This window comes from Prionailurus bengalensis, chromosome E3 (genome assembly GCF_016509475.1).
Source record: "Prionailurus bengalensis isolate Pbe53 chromosome E3, Fcat_Pben_1.1_paternal_pri, whole genome shotgun sequence".
In the NCBI taxonomy this organism is placed as follows: domain Eukaryota; kingdom Metazoa; phylum Chordata; class Mammalia; order Carnivora; family Felidae; genus Prionailurus; species Prionailurus bengalensis.
The window spans coordinates 38,584,449-38,609,632 of record NC_057357.1 but is presented as its reverse complement, the minus strand read 5'-3'; the positions used below and the strand labels follow the sequence as shown (position 1 = coordinate 38,609,632).

General features: G+C 48.6%; 1 protein-coding gene across 4 annotated transcripts in view; it reads right to left on the bottom strand.

Moving 5' to 3' along the window:
* LOC122471738 (CREB binding protein) overlaps positions 1–25,184 on the bottom strand; it is a 127,427-nt gene that overhangs the window by 23,458 nt on the left and 78,785 nt on the right. For 3 of the 4 annotated variants that reach the window (XM_043560714.1, XM_043560715.1, XM_043560716.1), the window contains 14 exons: positions 20,014–20,256; positions 18,619–18,721; positions 18,248–18,394; positions 17,494–17,611; positions 16,624–16,795; positions 16,250–16,294; positions 14,021–14,145; positions 13,276–13,464; positions 11,265–11,681; positions 9,502–9,681; positions 8,350–8,539; positions 4,504–4,622; positions 3,178–3,417; positions 2,634–2,722 (listed from right to left, as the gene is read on the bottom strand). In XM_043560714.1, coding sequence (XP_043416649.1) covers positions 2,634–2,722; positions 3,178–3,417; positions 4,504–4,622; positions 8,350–8,539; positions 9,502–9,681; positions 11,265–11,681; positions 13,276–13,464; positions 14,021–14,145; positions 16,250–16,294; positions 16,624–16,795; positions 17,494–17,611; positions 18,248–18,394; positions 18,619–18,721; positions 20,014–20,256 — 2,377 coding nt within the window. The remainder of the gene's footprint in view (positions 1–2,633; positions 2,723–3,177; positions 3,418–4,503; positions 4,623–8,349; positions 8,540–9,501; positions 9,682–11,264; positions 11,682–13,275; positions 13,465–14,020; positions 14,146–16,249; positions 16,295–16,623; positions 16,796–17,493; positions 17,612–18,247; positions 18,395–18,618; positions 18,722–20,013; positions 20,257–25,184) is intronic. The other variant, XM_043560717.1, reaches the window with a different exon arrangement.

Genomic DNA, 25,184 nt, shown 5'->3' with positions numbered 1-25,184 from the left:
GAAAGTCACTTTTCAATCTTAAGAGCCTCGGTGACCCTCTGCCTTGTGTGAAGAAAGCAACCAGATGAACACGGAACTGCAAAGGAGAAATACTTCACGTAATCCAACAACGATGTGCATGTGGGTACCTAAAATTAGCACAATATGACTGCGTACTTTCTCTGTAAGGGTAATTTAATGTATGGAGTAAATTTTCAAATGCAGATTGTTTTAAGTACCATAATAGTATACAAAAATAACTGGGATATCTAAAGATAGTATCTGAAAAATTTATACACAAGTTTTCCCAACATGAGTTTCAAATATTCAAAGCATGGAAACAAGTGAAGACGGGTTTACATGCTAGTTTATATCAGTTTCACTTGTTCAAGTGGTCTGTGGGACATCCTATTGCTCGAGGTGCCCAGTTTAGGACAAGGAGTGCCAAAACAATTATTTGTGAGAACACCACGGTGTTCACAAGTAGTCAGAGATGCAAATAAAAACTTAAGCAGTTAAGATGTTCATCGTGGAGTGAGGCCACTGCTTTCTTAGCATTACAGCACGTTAGTCTCTGCAAGCACAGTGTCCTAGGAAGCAGGCCTTGCAAGATTCAGTGAAGGAGCGGGATGCCTATGCTTTAGGCCAGAACTTTATTTCTGTCTCTACTCGTAAGAAAAACACTTTTGTTCAGTAAAGATGAAATTCTACACAAAAATAAAACTGGACATCTCAGATCTTCCCAAACAACCCCATGGCTGTGCTCCCCGAGTAACCTCCTGCCAGAGAGAAGTGTGCCTTGATCCTATCAGTTCTATTGAAATTAATTGCTCTCAAATGAGCAAATCAGTAAAGGCAGGGTCCCAAAGGACATAGGAACAGTGAAACAACAATGAAAAGGCCCCCAAATTTTAGAAATGGAAGCAAGCAACCTGCTGTCTGTTCTTCCTTCTAGACCCAAACCACGTTGGGCACTCAGCAGCGGGGGCATTTTTCAGGAAACAGGTAACTGAAATCTGTTCTCTTAAAGTTTCCCAACTTTATTTTGCTTGGCACGTAAGTTTCCAAAGTGAATTCCTGTTCATTGTTTCACGGAGACTGACAACCGAGGTTGTTAGGGAAGGTGTTATTGTGCTTGTATCATGAACAAGAAGGTAAAACTTCATACGTTATGGGACATGCCAAAGGTCAGGGGGCTAGAACTGTAGCTGAAATGGCCAGAAGTCCCACAAGAGCACTTGTCAGTACAGGAGAGATTCCATCAAGAAGGAACTATGGTATTATTTCAAACTGTCTCCCACTGACAGAAAGGGAAGCTAGGACAGAAACTACATTCCTGATGTTAACGTATTTTTAACGTTAAGGATGGGGTACAGGCCACACTCCAGCACCTCACTCTAACTGAACGGTGCTCGAACAAGCAGGCTGGGCAAGGCTTAGCAATCTTTCTTTTGAGACGTGTTTATGTCAATAGTTTTTGCTTTTGTTTTAAAGTAGAATTTTGAAGGGATTTACTAATTATAAATATGATCAGATGTTTTTAAAAATTGGAAGTATTTTAAAATCATCAGAACACAGATAATTTCAAAACTAAATATTATTGAGGCCTGCACGTGTTACCTCTGAACAAATAACAAAAAGCCCTCTATTTCGAAATATAGAAACATATGCAATCACTAGAAGCAGACAAGATCAAATCATCAAAACATCAAACCCTAATACTGACATTTAATACTTGAGCCTACAGACGAGGAACAGGCACAGAGCTGAACCTTGGTCACAGAAATTTGGTCGCCTACTCCTCAAATGGAGGCAAGGTAACTGAATGTGACCAAGATTTACAACCTGTGCCCCCAGGGAGGATGCCCTCGTGCTATGGCAACATGTGGCTGCCTGACACAGGAGACACAGACAAGTTCAATTTTCAAAATGGCCCCAAAACTATGGAGGTTGTATTTGTGTGTGGCAAATTAACAACAAAAAAATACTATTTTCATTCTCTTTTACTTAAGACAGAAAACCCATTTAGCCATCCCCACATTTTAAGAGAATGGCAAATATTTCTCCAGGATAACTACCACTCACAAAACCCTGAAATGGCCATCCTATGATGGGGAGAACTCAACAAGAATGCAAGATCCCATTCAGTGTTGTGTTATTAATTTTAAAAAAAGTTTAAGTCTAAAGCTTTTATTCATTTTTATTTACTTTTCCTTTTATTATTTTTTTAATGAAATATCATCAACGTAAGTCTTTCCATCAGACCGTCCGGCCCAAATTATATAGGCAAATATTTACACGTGAAATAATAAAATACAATGTTTCCACTTAAGATCTTCAAAAAGGTATGTGAACCCTTATTAGAGTTACTCTGGACTCCAGACTCTTCGGTGGTTACATTTTGGAAAGACCACAGCTTAAGAACTAACCTTCCTGACTCAAGTAGTGCAGCAAGCAGGAGCTTCAATTGCTACCGTGTAAGAGCATGCTTTCAAATTAAGAGATCATGGGCCTGAGTGACTAAGCAGCACGGAGAGTGGCCCATTTCATTAGAACTCCAGAAAAGACATAACCCAGGCTATACTCGGACGGACCTGCTCGCCCTGAGACCTTCGTCCTGGGCCTATAAGCCAGGACGCTGGCTCGGTGCTCACCTGTTCTGATAGCTGTAGTAGGCAGCGTCGCGAGGAATGGTACACAGCTGCTTCCCGTAGCAGCACAAAGTCTGTGGGGAAAACTCATACTGCAAAAACAAAGGAGAAAATACTAAAAACGTATCCCAGTGACTGTCCTACAATGCTCTAGTTCACTAAGAAGAGCGGTCAGATTCAGCTAGGAAGATATTCCTATTGGTACATGGTATAGTTTTCTAACAATTTGCATAGCTGTTTAATAAAGACATTTTTGGATTCCATGTGACAGAATAAACGTCAAAAGACATTTGTTACACATTGATAAAGGTACAGAGGAGCAGCCAGAAAGGCATAACCCAAGGTCCTCCCCAGTAAGCAACTCTAGCTTTGATCACCCATTACATGGCTTCAGGCAATCGACTTGTTTTACAAATGCCCAGACTCCATCCGGGTCCTTCCCAGAACACAGGTGGGATACAATGTGGAGTCTATCATGTTATCATAATACCTGCTCTGGCTAATTTAACTGGCAAAGTTCACTTTCCAAAAAAAGTCTAAACTGTACCTTGCGCCCACAACAATATCCAAGGGACTGCATGACGGGGTCAATTTCCTGCTCAAAGACCTCAGCAAGTTTGCTGCAGAACTTATAGACCCGGGAAGTCTTCCGGTTATAGAGCCAGGCGTTGTTGAACATGAGCCAGACGTCATCCACATACTGCCAGGGTTCTTGGTACTGCCCCGTGTCCAGCTTCCGCTTGATGGTGGAAAGGTCCATAGGGTTCTTGACAATGTCAAAATAATCCTTAAAGACAAAAAAGTCTCAGTCTAGTGGATCCCCCCAATACTAAATGCCAGCCTTGCAGCTTTATCTTAAACAAAACAGAAACAGGAAGTACCAGAACAACTTCCATTTCTAATAGCAACAAATGGGAAATGAGAAGAAAATAACCTCTGACCTTTCTCTGGTTGAATGATCTAAAACTGTAATTAGTTTTGTCAGGTGTGACCAAATTATTTCAAAGGCAAAGAGAAAAATAATATTAATAAATTATTTAATAAAAAAATGGGTAAAAGATGTTAATAGAAACCTCCTTGGTTTTTACAATTTATGTTTAAAAAAGGTTTATTTATTTTTGAGACAGTATGGGTGGGGGAAGGGCAGAGAGAGAACAGGGCAGAGGATCCACAGCAGGAGCAGGCTCCACCGCTGTCAGCAGAGAGCCGGATGCAGGGTTCGAACTCACAAAGCGTGAGCTAGTGACTTGAGCTGAAGTGAGATGCTCAACCGACTGAGCCACACCCTGATGCCCCGAAAAATTTTAAAGTAAGGATTTTAAACCACGGAATTAAAATGGTAAGCACATTTATCAGACAATATGTTTTTCTAGAGATTTACTCTTGGTCCTGGCAAGCAAGATGAAATTCCAAGACAAACACAAAAACAGAAACAAAAATAGTAACACTGCTTAAAAAAAAATCTGTTGGGTCACTATGGCCTTTGCGAGACGACCCAGAGATACCAAAATGAGAGGCCCAGGTGCTTTCCCACTGATGATGACCAGTTCTTTCTTTAAAACCAGCCTTTGAGACGAAGGCTCACACACAGCCCCAAATCTAAGTGAGGCTCCCGGGGCCGTGTGTTTGCAGGCGGTGTGCCCCGGTGCGCTCCCCCACCTCGGACCCTGGGGCAGACAGAATAGGTGGGGAAACACACACCCCACCCAGTGAGTCAAAGGTGTGTAAGAAAGGTGTGCTACTGATTCGACAGAGAAGTTTTTTTTATAGGCGAAAAATCTTCCAAACAAGGGTATGCCACCCAATTTTGAGGTGAAACTTGGACACCCGGGAGCTACGCTGGCACGGTTACACTGTCACTACGTGAACTTACCGGGATCCCTAGCAGCTGGGGGTCCACAGGCTGCCGGAAAGGCAAGGACTCCGGGTCCTGGCGGTACAGCGCTTCCAGGGTTGGCATCAGAGCCTGGCGTAACTCTTCCGGCTTAAAGACTGCGGGTAGAAAAACCAGGGGATGACACCATTCACGAGGCACGCAGACTCCTCACCCGCCACATTCCAAATCGAAGCCCGGTCTGCCTCTCTAAGGGTCCAGCCATCCCCATCCCCACGGCCACCCGCGCCACAAGGCCTGCAAGGGCCCCCATTCCCAGCAGGGGCCGTGGACACTCTAAAGCTACGGTGTGGGGCTTCTGCAAATACAGTAACGGGGTTTTAAAAGTGCACCTACGTCATGAGACCAAATACCACACTGACAAGTTCGCCTCTTCAGTAAAAGGGTTTCCAACATTAAAACTGTGTTGAACCAAAAATGAAGCTAACTCCCAAATCTGCTTGAGCCAATGGGTGGTAATAAAGCCATTTTATTGGAAGGGGCCTTTCTTCCTCTGGTGACACTCTTTCTGTCCTTGGCTGAGGTAATCTCAGGCACCTGAGACAAACGGTTTTGTATTCCAACCTCACAGACAAAGGTACACACTAAGAGAGCTACCAAATCAAATATTTTCCCCCAAAGTTCTGTGCTGTTCTCTCCACCCCTCAGCCACTCCACTTCCTACTACGCTTTCCGTTGTCACCAATCCAAGGATGAACACCAGCTGCCAAATACATTCAAGACGGTAGGTTCGCACAAAACCCAATGAGTATTCATGGCCAGGAAAATGTGCGTGACAACCCACGAAGGCAAGAGGCGGCTCAGGCGGCAGTGCTCAGGTCGTGCCGCGCCCCGCCCCACCCCGCCCCGCAGTGGGGACCACTGGCGGCCCAGCGCCACTCCCCTCTGTGCGCAGAGGCCGGGCCTGCGGAGCGGATGTGCCCGACAGGAGCCTCACGAGAATACACAACCTGCCTTCGGCTAACCCCTTCTGTTCTGTTCTGTTCTTTACAGAAATGGAGTAGCGTTTGGTTTTCTTTGAGTAATTCTTTATAAGAAAACAATTATTTAGTTAATCAACAGCTTTTGCATTCTTCTTAGGCCAGAGATCAGCAAACTCTGACCCACGGGCCCAGTCCAGCCAGCTGCCTTCCTGCGTACAGCTGGGGAGCTAAGATTGGTTTTTATGCTTTTTAATGGTTAGGAAAAAAAGAAAAGAGTAGTATTTCATGATACGTGAAATCAAAGGTTAGTCTCCAGAAGTAAAGGTTTATAAGAATGCAGTTCTGCTCTGTCTGTGGCGGCTTTCAGGCCACGAAACAGAGTGGCTGCAACAGAGACCGATCAGATGGACGCAAAGCCCACAGGGACTATCTGGCTCTTCATGGGGAGCGCGCTGCCCCCTGCTGGAGGCTGCATCCCCTCCTCGTGGCAAGCTCACACGTAGGTCACTTGGGTCTATCACTCATTTACTCGCTCACTACACATTTGTTTAAGACACCTATGCCGAGGGAAAAGCATTTTCAAACTCCTGTCTTCAGCCGCCAGCACTTCCTCAGTCACATTTCAAGTGCTCAGGAGCTACGTGTGGCTGGTGACAAGCACAGAGAGCACAGATAAGTAACGTTCCTGTCGTCATAGAAAGTTCTAGCACTGCTCTAGGCCCTTTCCAAGGGTCTCCGAAATTGTTTACTTTCGTAACATAAAATGATTTTCACAGTAACACTAGGCCGTCATCCTCCTGCTGCACCGTGTGGACATTTGCACGAACAAGCAAAAGGAACCACGAGTAACATCACTCGTGCCGCAGCACCACGCAGGCAGCGGCACCAAACCCGACTCAGTCGTCACCGTGCTCCGTACTGCTGTGCACACAGAGGAAAACGCGGCAGCCGCACTCAACGACATCCTCAGTCGAGGAGTAAACATTATTACTGTTAAGGATCTCAACCCTTGGCTACGTGTCTTGATCTCGCAGCACCGAACAGGAAGCGGGCGTCAAGCACTTCCCCGTGTGCGGCCAATGCCCCTGGAGGAGGCGCTCGTGCGCGTGGGGCCGACAGCAGAAGCGGCTGCTTTTCTCAGCTCTGAACAGTACGACTGGGAAAAAGACCGCTAGACAAGCTCCAGGTATTCAGATCTGGGTATGTGGCAGATACCCTCCCAAAAAGGAACAAAATGGGCCAGTTACACCAAGGACAATACACAGTATTTGTTGCCGATGATAAAATTTGGACTTAGGTCAAAATCAGAATTTGGAGAAACTTCTACCTGCCACGTGAGCTTGATTTGACAGCCTCTCAAAATTCCCAAGACTTCTTTTGAAGAGATTCATAGTGATGTTAATAAATGTGATTTTAAACAAATAGTGTACAGTGAAGGGGCGCCTGAGTGGCTCAGCCAATTAAGCATCTGACTTCGGCTCAGGTCGTGATCGCACAGTTCATGGGTTCGAGCCCCAGGGTGGGATCTGGGCTGAGAGCTCAGAACCTGAAGCCTGCTTCAGATTCTGTGTCTCCCTCTCTCTGCCCCTCCCCCGCTGGTGCTCTATTTCCCTTTCTCTCAAAAATAAAATAAACATAATGTATCGTACAGTGAAGTATGCTGACATTTGGAAAATCGGCATAACTCAGCAAGCCGAATTCCAAGATGACCAAAGGATCGTGTTATTAAAAAATGAAACAACCCACCCCGCCAGGGGTAAAGGATGCATTCACAGCACAAGGCAAACAGACGGACTGTAATGTCACCGGGCATGACACCTTCAGTGCTGCTGTGGACCCAGGCTGCACACTGCAACTGAGCTCTGTGAAACTTCCACTCACTGAGTTTTGGTGTAGTATCAAACAAGAATGCTCCCAATGAACTGAAACAAACGAGGCAGCACAAGAGAGCTGGTAGCAGCAGACAGGAGAGTCCAGCCGTGTCTGCCAGACTGAGTCGCAATGTTGTAAAGAAAACAGTGTCACGACTCTAAGTATGTTTGCTCTGGGAAGCTTATTTTTCATAAAAATATGTTATTCATGGACGCCATGGAACAGGTGTGTTAGAGAAATACGTATTTTTAAATTTCCGACAGAATAAACAGCGACATAATCCACACGAACAAAACCTCTGGGGTCCTCAATTTTTAGGAGTATAAACGGGCCTGAGACCTGAAAGCTTCTGGTAGCCCATTATCTCCAGGGTCCCTCTCACTAGCAAAATTACAGAATGTCAGCCTCCGATACATCTCTGTCGTCTTTCCCAAATGTGTCACATGCAGTCCTTATCTTTCTGAGCGACATCCCATCTCCAAGGGTCACCTAACAATGTTCCAACACCCCGTTAACCTCCTTACTCGGGACCTCCAATGGGCAGAGAGCATCCTCACTCACACGCCCCTCCCGCTGCACCAGGCCACTGGGGCCCACTGCGCTGCACCCTGACTCTTGGCACTCCGCTTCCCATCCATATCAGCGCACACATGTGCTGCCTCGGTGAGAATTTCCCTGGCCCGGCTTTCGGGCGTCCTCCTGCTCAAATCTACCAGTGGCTGTACAGGTCTCGCCAGGCAAAAGCCCGAGCTCCTCGGTGGGTGCAAGGACTCGGACGCACCCACCCCTCTGGCCTGTCCCTCAGAGCCGTGGCCCGTTTCTCGTTCCTCCCATAAACCCTGTGGGTCCTTAGGCCAGAGTCCAGCTCGCTGTCGTCATTTCTGAAGAGGTAAGACTGGGGGAAGGGCAGGCAGGTAAGATGTAAGGGGAGGGGCGGTTACTTTTCTGCTTCAGCTTCTAGCCCACGAGTGTGGGATCACAACACGGTGGAAAAGCAGCACAGTTCAAAAGTTCAGGAAACACAACCTACTTTTTTTGCGTGGCTGTGAAGGAGATGTTGACTGAGAGGCGGCCCCATTAGCGCTGCTCTCTTCTTCCTCTTTAGTTTCTACTTTGACTTCCGGTTTCTTCTCGTCCACTTCCATCGGTTCAGATTTCTGTTCTGTTGTGTCTGTTTCTTCTTTAACTTGAGAAGATCCTTGCAGATCCTCCTCCATCATCTTAAAAGAAACAAAATTACAGATAATGATGTACGAATATCAAAAACCTTTATTCTAACTCAGCCTCATCGGAAAGCTCTTAACAATCTATCCGGGCCTGTCAAAACCTTCCCCTGCTCAGCGCTGCATTTACCATGCGCTCCTCTCCTCGGGGAGGAGTGGAGCACCTGGGGCCGGGTGAGTTGCCTTAATACAGCACCACTGCAATTGGAGTGCTAATGTAACAATTGTACATGCCAGAGTGTGTAAAAGACGTGGCCCCCACGCACCCATGACCTGCTCAGTGCTTGTACAGAGAGGAACTCCTACTTTGGAACAAGACTCCTTGAAAACTGGGGCCAAGTTTCAAACGCCACATCGCTCTGAGGGCCAGGGAGGTGAGAGAGACGGTGCAGCGGGAGGCGTGTGAGCTGGCAGAGGAGCAGAGACTCTGGCAAACTTGGGCGCCCGATCCCCATCTAAAGGCTGCGGCTGGGGCTCCCACCCAGACTGCCGCCATGGGAGTGCGAGCACGGTGCTGGGGAGCTTGTGGTTTTCAAAGAAAAGCCAGAAATCCAGTATTATTTGTAATTCCTTGTTTCTAAAAACATTGCGTGGGCCAAACAAAACCTGTCTGTGGGGCTGGATCTAGTTTTCAACTTTTGGCACAGGCGAGTTCGTGCGTGAGCACGCCCTTGTGCCTTCGGGACTCTGCAGAGCTGTGGTGACATGTCACTGGATGATCCCGTCATTTAAGATATAAACTGGAACTCTTCATTTCTGGCAAAATAAAATGAAGCCTATACCTAGTACCTGAAAATAACCAATCTGTTTTTAATCTGTACCTTCTTTGAACCCGTAATCAAGCAGGATATTAAAACAAAAGGCAGGGTTGTCCACGGAGGGCCTGTAGCATCTCCCCTTGGGACACTTTAGGGACAACTCGTGCTGCACATTTGCTCACGCCCGGGAACGGCACCTACCGCAGACCCCGGCTCCCCCTTGGATTCACTGGCATCAGGCTCAGTGTCCTCAGTCTTGACCTCTGCTTTCATCTCCAGCATCGGTGCCTCGGGTCCTGGCTGCTGGGAGTTGGTTTCGGCACTGGCCACCGAGGAAGGAGTAGGGACCCGGTTATCGATGCTGGCTGCTGCCTGGGAAAGCTGTGGAGAGACAAAGATCATCATCTTTGTTAACACCACAGCATAAACGACGTGAAACTCTGCGGCTGAACCAATACACGCTTTTATGTTACCATTTCTCAACACTAACCTAAGAGACACAAAGAACTGAAGAATTAAAATAGGAACCCCAGAGGAAGTCAGCATTGAGCAGAAACACAAAGAACTTCCCACCAAGAATGCAGAGATGGGACAGCAGGGCTTTCTACATTTTGATATAAAACTAGTTTCCAGAAGTTTTCTACCTAAGTCACAGAACCTCCCATTTTAAAATTAACTGGGGCGCCTGGGTGGCTCAGTCAGTAGGGCGGCCGACTTCGGCTCAGGTCATGATCTTGCAGTCTGTGAGCTCGAGCCCCACGTCCGGCTCTGTGCTGACAGCTTGGAGCCTGGAGCCTGCTTCGGATTCTGTGTCTCCCTGTCTCTCTGCCCCTTCCCCATTCGCAATCTGTCTCTCTGTCTTTCAACAATGAATAAATATTTAAAAAAAAATTTTTTTTAAGTGAACTCCTTCCAATAAAGCCACTGGCGTTTATCGTAAAAGGCTGGAACTCAGATAAACACGTATACGAGTAGGAGTGCATGCCCGTATGGAACAAGAACATATAATTATCCTGTTAATTGCAGGAACAGAGGTGGTGGAGGTAGCGGAGGAATAAGCAAACATTAAGGGAAGGAAGCACCACCAGAATTCTCAATTTTCAAAGTCTCACCTAATGGAGTTTGAATTAAATAAAAGAGAACATAAAATAACATAGGGATCTCATTTATAAATAAGAAACATAAAATAAGGCTAAATAAAAAGCACATTCCCTATGGAGAAATACAAACAGTAATGCTGTATGGAGGTTGTTGTTGAGATTTATTTTGATAGGTTTATAAATAAAACATCCTTAGTCCCCAAGAATGAAGTTCACGTATTTCAGGGGGAAAGGTGGTTTCTAAGTTAGGCTGATAAGACGACAGACAGGAAGATGTCAGCGGCCACCAGGGCAGGGGTGCAGAGGGTGGTGAGTGGGCAGCACCGGCTGCTCGCTGCCAGCAGGTCCGCGGAGCACAGGGCAGACCTGAGCCACAGGAAGTGCTAACCTGAGTCTGCCATTTTGTCACGGAAAGAAAAGGCTCCCGGTCTGAAAACAAGGCTAACAGGTGAAGGCAAAGCACACACAATTAGGTACGTGTCTTGTTCACCAAACACAGTAGTCTAAGAGAAAAACTAGTAAAATTCAGAGGATGTCAACCTGCGATGGATAATGGGGAACACACGGCTCCTAAGTATAGACAGTTTAAAAAATCTACAGAGGACCCATGTGGGATTTCTTTATAAGTGCCCATTTCTGAAAACTCATTTAATTAGGGAAGATAATCTTAAATCACATCCAGCCAAACACAAACATGGCCTATGGAGGCAATGTCGGAAATCAAACACAGCTTGTTATGGTTGGATTAGGGCACAGATACTTTCTGGGGCTGCACCGAAACGCTGTAGCAACTTCACGACAGCATTTTTTATGGAGAAGTTCTCCATTATGAGTCTCCACCCAAAGACAGACCGCAAGGCTCACCGGTGTGCCGGGAGGCTGGGCATGCACAGGCGTCGGCTGCTGTTGTGATGACTGAGGGGTGGCCACAGACGGGGGCTGGACTGGGGTCTGAGGCTGTGGGGTCACCTGGGCCTGGGCTGCTGCCTGGACCGTCGGGGTGCTCTGGGTCTGGCTGGCACTGGGCACCGAGCCGGGAGTCGGGGTAGGGGTCTGCCCGGAAGACGACACAGGAGTCGATGGCTGGGTGGGAGCTGCTGGCTGGGGAGGAGTCATCCCAGGCGCCGACGGGTGCTGGAGAGACGGCATGCCCGCGGCCGTGGAAGCAGGGGGTGGCGTCTGGTGCAACGGTGACTGTGTCACTGGTGGACAAGGCAGCTGGCTGGCCTGAGGCCCAAGCATGTTCAGAGGGTTAGGAAGAGCAGCACCAGGCACCTGTCCCTAACAGAGGGAACAGAGTATGTTAAAATAATTTCCCCCATGTCAGAATGTGGCAATAGACTTGAAGAATTAAATGCATGAAAATCTAACCACGGTTTCCTGGTGAGGTCTGCCTGGTGAGGTCTGCCGGTTTCAAGAGAATGTTCCATTTGTAACAATTCACCCAGCTGTACACTTACAACAACATGCACTTTCCAGCAAAGTTACTGCTACAAAATATCTCTCGTACCGTGACTTACAGACCCGCTGAAACGTCTGGCTCAAACGAGCACGTCCACTCAGCTTACTAGCATCATGCTCCAAAGCATCTACCCACAGCTCAGACCACTGGAAAAAGTATTTCTCTTTTGCAAAAAAGCTGGGTTACTGAAACACTGAAATGTTTCAGTACAGTGATTTGCAACTGGGGACACGCTTCACATAATTATTTGCGGACTTTTAAAAAACAGATCCCAAATCACTGCTCTCGGGCAAGGGTCTGCAAACCAGCAACCGTGGCCAAATCCAGCTAGCTGCCTGTTCCTCTAATAAAGTCTTATTGAAACACAGCCACACCCCCTCATTTCATTTATGTGTGAATGAATATGCCTATGGCTGCTTTTCCACTACAGTGGAGCTGAGTCGTTAAAACAAAGACCCTTAAGGCCCACAGAGTGAAAACTATTTACAGGACAAGTTTGCTGTTCTAGAGCAAGGACGTACTACAGACGTTAAGAATTAATTAACAAAATTTTAGTGAGTAAATCTAGTGTAGCCAATGACCTCTTTTCAATATTACTTCATGTAAAAAATTAAAACATGAATATTATCTTCCGGGGGAAGATGTGGCCTGTTTTAAATACAGGTGTATCGGCACACGGCAGCAATCTGATGCCCAACAGTTAACAATGGTCACAAAGGGGAAAAAGTGAATAATGAATGGGAAATAGTTCTCTTCAGCCTTCAACAGAGTACTTACAAACACATTCAACAAGAAGGGCTCAATCGATCTAGTTAGCCTGATTCACCTGGGATGGTCAGAGAGACAGACAACAGGGTATTTCAACCCAATGGTCAGGAGTGGAGTCACAGGGCCTTTCCTCACCCTTTAACACTCAAGGTCTCTCAGGATCACATTTGAATTTAAAACACACCATTAAAGAGGGCCTGGGTGGCTCAGTCAGTTAAGCATCCGACTTTGGCTCAGGTCACGATCTCACGGTCTGTGAATTTGAGACCCACACTGGGCTCTCTGTCGACAGCTCAGAGCCTGGAGCCTGCTTCAGATCCTGTGTCTCCTTCTCTCTGCCAATCCCAGCCTGCACTCTGACTCACTCTCTCTCTCTCTCGCTCTCTCAAAAACGAATAAACGCTAAAAAAACAAAAACCCAACCCCAAACCAGAACACAAAGACCAGGAACCAAAAGACGACGATCCATTCCACTTTTGTGGGAAGCTCACCGAGGGATGCTAAGAGTAATTCTAAAGAAAGTAAAAATGACACAACAAAACGGGAGGTGGGGGAAACGAGAGATGCGAGTCACATCCAAGTGTGTACTGTGGAACTTTAGCTCAGGTCAGGAGGAGGCTGGGGCTCCATCACCAGGCACGGTACCTGCGGCACACCCGTCTGGGCCGCCGGCTGGCCCAGGCCCACGCTGCTCACACTCATCGCCCCGCCGGAGGACTGGAACTGGTTCTGAGGCAGGAACTGGTTCTGCGCAGGCGCCTGGGCCATGATGTTGTTGCTGTGAGCGCCCATCATGTTCGGAGGCTGGGGCATTCGGGAAGGAGAAATGGCCATCTAAAAGACAAGCATCGTCGAGAGTTCAGAGGACGAGGGCCAGAGTCTTCAAGATAAACTAGAAGAGGCAGAACTCTGCGAATCTCCCCTCCCCCTGCCTTCTCACGCAAGGTCTCTGAGGAGCCAGGTGCAAATTTATCTCTGAAGGGAAATCAATAGCATGCCATAATTTAAAGTTCAAAATATGCCTTTTACGACTTCTCTGAAGCATGAAGAAGGCAGCCTCAGGAGAGTAAGCCCTAGGAGACCACAGATGCTGTCAAGCACCTCTCTGCAACTGTGGGAGGCTGCAAGCTCCAATCTCAGACATGTCTTCTCGCAAAGTCTCAAGTCCCTATTAATTCATCATCCCAACAAAAATAAGTAACGGTCAAATAATTCTCGCTGTAGTAATGAAGACCAAAAAGAGGCAGAGAGATGTGAAGTAAATAAACCACAGCCAAAACCAAAGGAGTAAGCACCAGGGGATTCTTGACCTACAACTTCACTGTGCAGAGAACTTTCCTTACCCGAGCAAGGCCTCCTCGGCACAGCTGAGGCCAACAGAAGCACTTACCCCTGGAACGGAGCCCATGCTGTTCATCGGGACAGAGTGGTTCATGGGGGACGCTGCACGCGGTCCCATGGGAGCCTGCGGCAACTGTACGTTCCCCAAGGACATTGGGGTAAATGAATTCATCCCTGTAAACGTACCCACAACGGTTCATTAGAAAAAGTACCCACAGGAAAATAAGAGCTACAAACTTGCCAAACGCTAAGCGAAACAGAGTGGAACATGTATGCAGTACACACAACAGAAAGAAAAATCACACAGCGAATCAGAAAAGATGGTGCTGTACCACTTTTCAAATCCGGAAAAACGGCACCAGTGCAGTGGTGGTGGTGGTGGTGGTGGTGGTGGTGGTGAAGAGCGGTTTGGGGAGGGTGGGGAGGGTAGCACAAGGAGACAAAGGGAGAAAGTCAGGTAAAGCACCCGTGAACGAGGCGGTGCCAGGAAGGTACACCTACATCCATAGGGGACGTGTGAGCCAGGGTCCGGGCACCCATCGGAGCCAATCTCCCTAACACCTTCTGGAACAGTGGCCCCCGTCTCCTCTCCTGCAGGAAGGCCATCCTCATCATCCCAGGCCTCCTGGCTCTTCAGCTGGGTTTACCCTTACTGTTAGAATCTGGGAGAAGACTCGAAATATGGTTTTAATTCTGCAAGTGTGCTAAGTGTTTAGAAAGTGCCCAAGGGCCAGCAATTCTCATTCCCCGCCTCCTCTCTACAGACTGGGAAGCTCTCACTTCCGTGGCTACTTCACCTTCCCAGGGGGGTTCACAGCCACAGGAGTGTCACACAATGAAAGACACCTCACTGGCCACTAAGCATCTCCGGGCCACAGAGTCTCATTCTTCCTTATTTCTCACAATACTCTGGAAGCTCTGAGCTCTACATAAAGGCTGGTTCAACCAAGTCTTAGGGCTGACACTGGGACTCAAGCAGAATCCTTGAGATGCTGCCTTAATACTGGTGTGGCCAGGACAACGTCTCAGAGAACATGTGCCTCGCTCAGCATTACCTTCGAGGACACCTAGAAACGTCACCCTAAAAACCACGTGCCAGCACGGGCCCAGGGGGGCTTTCTAGGAAGACTGTAAGCTTCCCTCTCTCCTTAAGGATTTTATGAAGTAAGAGAAAAAGGCAGTACTGAGAAACAGTGCCATGAAGGGCTCCCTCTTCACACAGACACAGGTGCTGGTAAGGAAGGTGTGAGTGCTGTGCTGTAAAACTCCTCCTTCCATATCCTGCTCAACAGCCCCCATCAGATCCCAAACCAGCCAAACCTTCCATGTCATGTCCGACGCAGCACTCGGCTACACTCCCTCGCTCCATTTCCCTGGCTTCCCAGTTTCCTTCACTCCTAACTGGTCCATCAAAACAAGTCCCTCAGGTTTCTCCGGATCATCACTGTATCTCCTGGGTCTCTCCAGTATGCACGAAGATGGCCACAACTTTTTCAAGTTTACGATTATTATTTTTTAGTCATCTCTACACCCAACGTGGGGCTCACACTCATGATCCCAAGATCTAGAGTCTCATGTTCCTCCGACGGAGCTAGCCGGGCGCCCCGAGGTTGCCAACAACTTTTACAATGACCTCTTCTCCTGTCTCAGACTACTCTGGCACACAGCTGCAAGGCCTTGCTGTGGAATCCCCTGGAAGTCGCCACCTCTTCTCAAAACCTGGAAAAATATCCTACTGTTCCAGTCCCAACTGGACAAGAGCTGTAAAAGCTGTGAAATGTCCCTCTCCGTGAACTCCAAAGACCGCCTCCGCCACAAACACCACAGACCCTCAAGTCGAGTCCAGACTGGCTGCGGCGCCCCAGCCTCTCGAGGAGCACAGACACACGCTCTTCTGCCCGCACCACCCTCCCGCCCCCGGCCGGCTCCACGCTCTCCTCTGCAACATTCACAAATGTTTCCTTCCCCCACCTGCAATGCTTCTTCAGGTGACTCTTCCTAAGAGAAATAGACCCTCCTGTCCATTTAAAAAAAAAAAAAAAAAAAAAAAGCCTAATCCCACTTCCTATCTCCCTGGAGAACTTTCTTATGGTCTTCTAGCTTCCAAACACCACAGATACTCATACTGCCTGTGGAACTGAATTCTGGTCATCAGCAAAAGGAACAGAGGGAATAACAAGGAGCTATAAAGAAATACAGAGGGGAAGAGGAAAAGCGAATGAACTCCGTGACTATTCAACGTTAAGCCAAAATAGGATTCACAACAATAGTTCAATACCTTGAGAAACCTGCACGCGATTCACTGGCAGGGGCATGGGTCCATCTAGAATGGCAGAAAAAAATCAGTCATTTAAAATAATCCCTCATTTGGGAATAAAGAATTTTATCTTCAGAACTTTAAACTTAAAGGGAAAACCAGTCAACGGGTCTAAAAGCACTGTGCATTCTGAGGCCAGCACACCCTTAAAAGGGTCCCTCCACGAGAGACTCAACGTCCAAACACAGGCCAAGGCGGAAGGCCACGGCCACTACCACTGTTTCCAAAGCACGGGCTCCTTGAGAACATAATTCTACATGCTGGGAAATACACCCCAAACACAAAGGGAAGAACAAGCCAGCAGACTAAGGGCTGGCAGAAAGAAAAGTCCTTACTTGGAGGCCTCACAGGTTGTGCCTGCGGAATCCCAGGGGGCTGTGCCCCGGGGGCTGGTAGGGCGGGCTGGTTACCCAGGATGCCTTGTTTGTGTAAACGTGACCTCCGCTTTTCTTCTAGTTCTTTTTGTATCTTGTAAATTTTTTCTGCCAGTAAGTGATAGTATTCATCCTGAAGAGCAATGATAAAATTCAATGTTAGGCAGTGAAAGCTATAAAAACCCCAATGATCTGTGTTAGATGTTCTAACAAACTAATGAACTTTTACATTAGGGACACCGGCAAAGGTAAGCATTCCGCAACTTCTGGTCCATTTTGTAGTCCTGAGTAAGCTCTAGTCCTGACGGGGGGGGGGGGGGGGGGGGGGGCTCCAACTCACGACCCCGAGATCAAGGGTCACGTGCCCTACCAGCTGAGCCAGCCAGGCGCCCCCAGTATCCAGCACTTCTAACCGATACACCTAAGGCCCAACTTCATGGTGAACACCTCGTGACATGACAGGACTTATCAGGCAGGGGGTCCTAACTGAACGCACGTCACATTTCATTCCACAGTCGAATCACTTCTTGGATATTCGACACCGGCAGTGACACAGTACGAGCGTTATAAAGAGTGCCCACTGTGGAGCACATCCAAGGATAAAACACAACTCTCCATGCCCCGGTCACCACTGTAGCGGTGACATCTGTAGTCAAACAAGAGAGCGGTACAAGGGTCTCAGGTCCTATCTGGGATGTCTCTCTGGTCAGCATCCCCGAGGTGATGAGTCTACCTGATTAGCAGATTCCCCTATTTCCAGACAATGAGCCGGAAAGATGCAGTTCTATCTACTGTAGGTGCTGTGCGGCTGGAACACGTATGGCACCCTACCCTGCTGTTGGCGGACTCATACATGTCCCCCTCCACTTTCTTAGCATAGGCCACCAGGTTCTCCATGCGGCGATCCTTCAGGGCTGCCGGGTCAGGGGTTGGGAAGATGGCTTGGACCCTGGAAAGACAACACACTCCGTCAACAGACTTTCGGTATACCATCAGTACCTTGTTATTTTATACAACTGTTTCTCACAAACAATTTTCACTCAAAAGAGAAAGGCAAACAAAACCACTCCAAGGGAATCAGACTGACCCACTTCACCTCTGATTTAACTTAACTAGCCTGAGAAAGTGAACTGCTGACTTCCTCTCTGTTACCACACTGTATGTGGCACTATCGTGTCCTCTGTATTCACCAGGCTTAAACTCCCCCGATTCTCCGGGGCCTCCATGATTATAATCTTGAGCCCTAAAACAAGGCAAAGCTTCTGAACTAATCCCAGCTCCCCGTTGCATGCCAGAGCTCAGAGGACAGAAGGTCTGGCCACACTGGGAGTCCTGACCTCTGCGACGTGGGTCACAGCACAGGCCCTGCTGCAGGGACTGCAATTCCGTGGCCTGCCGGCAGTGGCTGTGGCTCCCTAAATAAGCATGCGACCCTCTTCAGCTGCTAGGGCACTGTCTGTCACCTGGGGCCCAGGGGACCACTCAGGAATTAAATCGGACATCAGTGAAACTGCACAGCTGTCGCACTGCTGTCAGCCATGACATGTTCCCGTCATATGTGAACACGGGTGAGGCGGGCACATACAGTTTATGCACTAGGTGGCTCCGCAGGTCCTGAGTGACATGTTCGTGCCAGCTTTTCCGCACGCCGGTGCTGGAAGGAGGTGCCGCTGTGGGTATAGTGCTGAGGGTCCCGAGGTTTGCAGAGCCTGAGCCATCGTTCATCAGTGGGCTGGGGAAAAACAAGACACTCAGTCCACCTAGCCAAGTGACACACATGTGCCTCATTTACATGAGGTTTTTCAACCACATGTGACTTTCAGCAACCCCCTGCCCCCTGCCATTTAAGCTATCTTCACCGTCACCCATTTAAAAGAACCCCAATTTTGTGATTCCCAACCCACTTGCGTGTGCGACCGTCACTCAGAGAGGAGCCGACTGAAACGGGGGTCTTACTTTGTGGCCCCAAGGGAAGTTGGAAGAGCTGATTCTGAAATCAAGTTTGGCGGCTGCTGATCTGTTGTTATTCCTCCTGCTGGAATGTTCATTGGGTTATTTCCTTTAAAGACAGAAAGAAATCCACCAAGTTGTAAATTATAATCCACCCCTCACAGTTTCGGTAACAGGTCAAATCACCATGTGAGTAAGTCATTCTCCTGAGTTATGACAATACCACTATGGCAGGAACTCTGGAAGCTGTTTCTCCGGTAACAGCCATCAACTTGAACCAGTTCCGCGGCAGTCTCCTCCTCACTGCATTTTAAGTAACCCAGATGAGGCGTGCGTGGAGGCCGGCGGGCGCCCTAGGTGTGCTCTAGGGCTGTGACGCAAATTATAAGCTATCCCCTCCGAGCCTCAGACTTTTACGCCGGCTTCATTAACACCATGCCCTGAACAACTAAACTGACCTGTGTCACACAGATTTGGGTCAACTTTTCTTCTATCAGAAAATAAAATCAAAGAAGTAATGTGCACGTGAAAACACTTGTGTAGAGGGTTCCCATTAAAGTAAGAAAAAGTTGACAGAGGTTACAGGTCTTGTCCCAAATTATATCCTCAAGTAGGAGTGGAGTCACTTTAGAACTCAGGTCTGAGGGCTCCAACCCAGTCTCCTGGTCGGGAGAAGTTAGTGTGCATTAGGGCAGCTGGGTCCCCCCCCCCCCCCCCCCCAGCCAAAAGCAATAAATGAGTTGTTTTTAATCGTCATTCTTAAGGTTAAAAGACTTACTCTATTAGGAAAACAATAAAACTAACACAACCATCTTGACCTGATGGACCTAACTGCTTGGCTTAAGCCTGACTTTAAGAGCAATGTGTCAATTTACAGAGAAATGCTAAGAAAACAGTATGCAAACATGGCAAAAACTGTGGGGATACCCCGGCCAATGAGCTGACATGACACCAGGAAACACCATTACGGGGAGAGAGGCCGGGACGGGAGGTGCTGGGGGACACTCCCGCCAACCTGCCCACGTCTGGGCCGGTCACCTCGCACTGTGGGTGGAGGGAGCCGGCAGACCAGGTACAGGCTCCCCCTCAGGAGGGCACTCTAACAGGTGGGACTTGGCATTGTGAGCCACTGAATGCCCTTCGTGAAAACCGTCCCGACAGGAGCGGCACGGCCATCAAATGTCGGCTCCTGTGCAAATGCTTTTCTTCTCACAAGCCTGTCACATCTTCCTTGCACTCATACTTCAGCCTTTCCCCGGAAGTTTTCTATTTCAAGGATTTAAAAGATATCATCATCATAATTTATATGTATATTGATTTGAATTTAAAGTAAAAACAGTAACTGAAAACAGTAACTGAAAACAGCCGGACGAACGAGCTCTCGAGAGTCCCTTTACCTACCCAGGGGGTTGAGAGTCCTCATCTGCTGGTGACTTTGAGGCTGTGCTGGTTGCTGGCCGGGAACCTGAGGCTGCAGCTGCGTCTGGGGCTGGTTCAGGTAGGGGAGACCAAGGGCAGCATACGCGCGCTGCATGGAGCTGGGGTCTATGGGATTCGGGTTACTCAGTGAAGCGGCGTTCTGCTGGCCTGTGCCGACAGAACCGATCGTGTTCTGAATCCCACTAGCTGGAGACCCCAGGATGGCTAGAAGAACAAACAGACACACAAACAAGAAAGGTAAGTAAAAAGGAGAAGGCCACACGTGACTGAAAAACTACCAAGAAGCAAGTACAATCGTATCGAGAGACTATCCACCCGTGTCCCGAGGCAACAGAACACGGCTACCGAGGAAGGAGCTGTGCAGACAAACGGACCCTCGTCTAGTCGTGTATTCTGCACAGCAGCAGTTGGGGAGCAACAAGATCCAGAAAAGTCAAGCTTCTTTCTATGTCAGAAGGCAACAGCCCACAGAATCAGAGCTCCCTTAAGGACAATCACATATGAAATCTAGACGCTCAGAAGTCTGTGCCAGGGGGAGTAGCAAACGCGTTGTCGACAAGAGACAGTGTTCTGATTGGGGGCGGTGTGGGCAGCTCGTCTGCCACCACGGACATGACCTAAGGGGGGGCCTCTGTGGCTGCCACTCTCCCTGGGGTCCTGCACTGCTCACCTGCACGGGTACAGAGGATGAAACAAGGAGCAGAGTGATACCCAGTTGGTCAGTTTTGTTACTCATTTTAATAACTCTATGACAAAATCTATCTCATGACAAAATCACAATTCCTCACAACCTATGTGCACAGTGGCATTAACCCACACGTCTTTCCTACGGCTTCCCATGCAGGAAGGCCCCCTACTGAGCGGTCTGGCTATCTAAAGATGCTGAAGAAAAAACTGTATCGACTGACTGACGTAGCCAAAAAGAACGGGTGGAACGAGGCTTGGTGGACTTGCATTTCCCCAGGTGTCACCTCAGCACCACTGAGGACGGCACAGCCTCAGCTTCCACCACCTGGCCTAGTGACGGCAGGGCATCCCCTCTGGGTACTCCATGTACCGGGCCGATCCCAAAAGGCTGAAGAAAAATCTGTGGCAACACAGAGAACCCCATTCCCAAGAACTTCAGAGTTAACAGAGATGACCCCAAATTTGCATCTCCTTGGCCCCCTGGAGTTCAATTCATCCCTCTGTCCGTCCACCCCAATCTCCACATTTGGTGGGCACTTGCCATAAGGCAGAAGTTTTACGCGGTACTATCTATTCTTATTCTTAAGATTTCCCTTCTTTCCAACTGCTCCCAACTTTGGTCACGTTATACACAGTAGCTTATAACTGATACTATAACATATGATCTTTGATACATTAAGCAATACCACAAAGGTCTCCTTTCATATTGAGACCATTACGTGTAACAATAATATTCTCACATTCAACCATCAGTGCAGCCGATGTGTAACATAAGCACAGTGTAACATAACACTGTGTAACAGCGTAACACAGTATAACATAAACAACTCACATTACTTATCAGAGTATTTTAATTAAACCTAAACGTGTAAGAAAAAAAGATCTTGGTAATTACAAATTCCATACTATTAACTTTTCTAATAAAGACATTCAGATCTCAAACTCATTAACACTCATTAGACAAAATCACGCACACCAAGCACCTCATTATTATAAGTGAGAAGCGATTCCCAAGGTACACTTTATGACAAGCGTGCAGCCCAAGTCATGTATGATTTCTCCAGAAGTATTTTCTCTAATAGTTAATACTCCCCCAAACGTTCAACACGTGCCCACCATATTCCTAAAACTGACCACGCCGAATCAAAGACCTCTGATGTTACAAGGAAAGTAATCCTGGGAGGATGATGAACTGTTCTCTCACCCAGGGGTAAAGAACAGACCCAGACTGCATTTGCTGCACACAGGGATGAACTGCGGAGAGGAACTCAAAGAAAGACGCTATCCACGTGGCCTCTGTTTCAGGGTGAAAAACCAGCGACTTCTTCCTTCTCTTTTCCACTCTCATCCATCAGGCCCCAAATGCCATCCCTTCCCCCAAAATGCCTCCTCCCCCCAACCTTAGGGTGAATGCCACTCGCTAGGCAAAGGCCATTTATGGGGAAGCCAGAACCTCCCACAGAAGCTGCTGACATGGTCACTGTATTTTGTGTTTGTTAATAGCATTTATTTTCTACGTGTAAACACTATTATATTTTCTTATTAAACAAAAATACAGTATCTGTCAGAAGACAAGTAAGCATCTGGTAGCTGACAATCCTAACAATCCAGAGGCATGGAAAAGAAAGCATAAATAAGTTAAAAAAAAAAAAAAAAAAAAAGGTCTCCGACATGTAAGCATGGTCCAATTTGAGTCCAAATGCTGTTACGGTGGGACACAAATACCTCAGGGTAACGGAATGCACACATTTACTAGAGGAGTCGTGACTGGCTCAAAGAGGTGACGCCAGGTAAAAGTGACCATAAACCCCATTCTGTGAGCTCAAGGCACTACCACCCAGAAGTTCTCCTCATCTGTCGGGCGGCAGCAAGGCTTCCTGGAACTTGCACAACGCCTCCCGGGTCTCTGCTTCTTTGTGGGCACTCACTCACTGCACAGAGGGTGCGTGTGGACTGTGTGGGGCGCCCTGCTAGGCTCCAGGACGCGAGCACCAAGTCTGCACTCACACAGAGAGAACAGATTAACCTGATAATCCGCTAAGGAACGGGAAACGGCAGCTCTGGACCCTGGAGCGGAGAAACCACACGCGTCTTCCCCGAGCCCGTCCACTCCCCGGAGGCAGTGTGCTCACAAAGCCCTGCACAAAGCCCCAGAAAGGCCCTAGCGGAGTCCGGAGTTGGGGGCACGGCGGCAGGGTGGCGGAGCGCCGGCCGTCCGAGGGCCCTGCCAGTGCCGCGGGCCTTGGGACTGAGCCAAAGTCAGGAGCGCCAAAAGCAGCGACGCCTCGTTTATCGGCACGAGGGAGAACGAGGCCTTCCACGTTGATCCCCGTCACACATTACTGACGGCTGCCTCTTTAAATGTCCAAACCTCGTGCTCTTTTCCCCATTTGTACATCTTCCTTCCTTTCTCGGAGCCCAATGCTGTATATTTCACGCGCGATCTGCCACTTCACACGGTGTCTCAGCACCTGAGTGTGGCTCTCGTGCCAGCAGCACGTCTTCAAAACCCCCCCTCACCTCCACTGCCCCAGCTAACCTGGGCGCCCACGACCTAGGAAATAAACGGCCACATTCTACAGTGGGCTCTTTTGAGGACCCACCTGCCACTTCTTAAGTAGGTCCAAGGCAGTCCTCCCCCAGAGGGAACAGAAGACCGTTCCAATGACTGGTCCCACATAGGGCACGCGGCGGACATTCAAGTCGCCGGTCATTCTCAGCAAAACTCAACTCAATCTGAAAATCCAGGGAAAACCGACACAAATCAAACTCCAAAGCTTTGTCGGCGTGGTAAGAAATACACCACAAAGCACGTAAAGCAGCTACTGCTTAGATTTCTACGGAAAACGTTGTGCTGGAATTTACTCAGACCTGCAGACGTCTCCGCAGAGCGGTTCCTAGGCCACGGTGCCTTCCAGGTGTCGTGTGTACCGAAACGGCCTTCCTCTCATGCTTTTTTTTTTTTTTTTTTTTAAAGTAATCTCTACACCCAACGTGAGGCTCGAACTCACAACCTCAAGAGTCACATGTTCTACAGACTGAGCCGGCCAGGCGCCCCTCCGGCATCCTCCCATGCGTGGTACAGGGCGGGACAACACAACACCAGAGCCCCAGGGCCAGACCTCTGGCACGGCCACCATCCGGCAACAACACAAAAGCCTCTGCAACACGTTTCCTTCGGAAGCCAAATGACTGAGAAGGGGCACACTGTGTTCAAAAGAGCAAGGAAAAAAACTGCTCTGATGAAATACATCACCGGGCGGCTGGGTACTTCAATCAGGGGCGAGCAAGCCCACTGCTCTGCCCCTACAGCCACTCTGGTCCCACCGCCCCCACCCTCTGCTCTCCAGCCCAACCGCCGTCTGTCAAAAGAGGTATCGGAGAATCTTGAAAGAGCTCTCAGGTGGAACAAGGGCCTGTTCAACCACCACTTACTGAGCACCGAGCAGGCTGCTCCATGAGGAAAAGTTTTAAAGAGGCAGATCTGGACTCGATACCAGGAAGGAAGACTTCTCATGATCAGAAGTGCTTCAAATGGGAACAAACAGCCAGACCAAGTAGTGAGTGTCAAGCCCGTGGAGGTATTCAAGGAACAGGCCAGAGGACTACGGACCTAGACACTCTCAGTCCTCACACTGCGGCTCGGCCCGCGTCTAAGGCAGCTGTGGGCAGTGAGCCAGTTTGGTTTGGCTCTGAGGCTGGTCCCGTCCCATCTCTTCTGACAGTCCCTGTGGGATTCTGAGTGGGGAACCCCATGATTTCCCCAGGGAAAGACTCGAAACTTCTCAAGAGCTCCAGGACAGATAGACACCCAGCCCTTCAAGGCATGCAGGGCAGCACATCTCGACTGTTAATGCAAATACTAATCATCTAGCAATTTGTTAAAACGCAGATTTTAATACGGGAGGTGTGGGATGGCCCGAGTTCCTGCAGTTCTAACCGGCCGGCCCGCAGTGCCTGTGCAGCCTGGTCGGAGGACTGTACTGCGTGGGGAGCAGGAACCAGAAGGATGAGGCGCCAGGAGTTTAAACAGGGAATTCGGTCGTGTGTCCACACAGCCCCAGTCCCCCGTGCAACCTGTGCACTGGAATTCGTTGTAAGTCAGATGCCAGGACTGACATTAGATATACACCTGGAAAACTCCTAATTATTCCATAAAATCTGATTACCTCTATAAGGGAGGGATAACAGCTCAAGATCGGTGATGACACAACGTCTAGAAAACAACTCAAAGAAAAATCAAAACAAAATCTCGACAGAGGCCAAAAAGGCAACCAGTGGTCTGGGACGGCTCCACAGAGGATGCCGGCAGATCCTGCCAACAGAGACGTCGATGGAAGAAGCGGGCAGCGGGCTGCGCGAGCGTCTGGGAGCAACCTGCCCGAAAGCGCGGCTGTGGCAGCCGCGCCTGGGTCTCAGGCGGCGCCCGGGGGCCCTGACCTCTC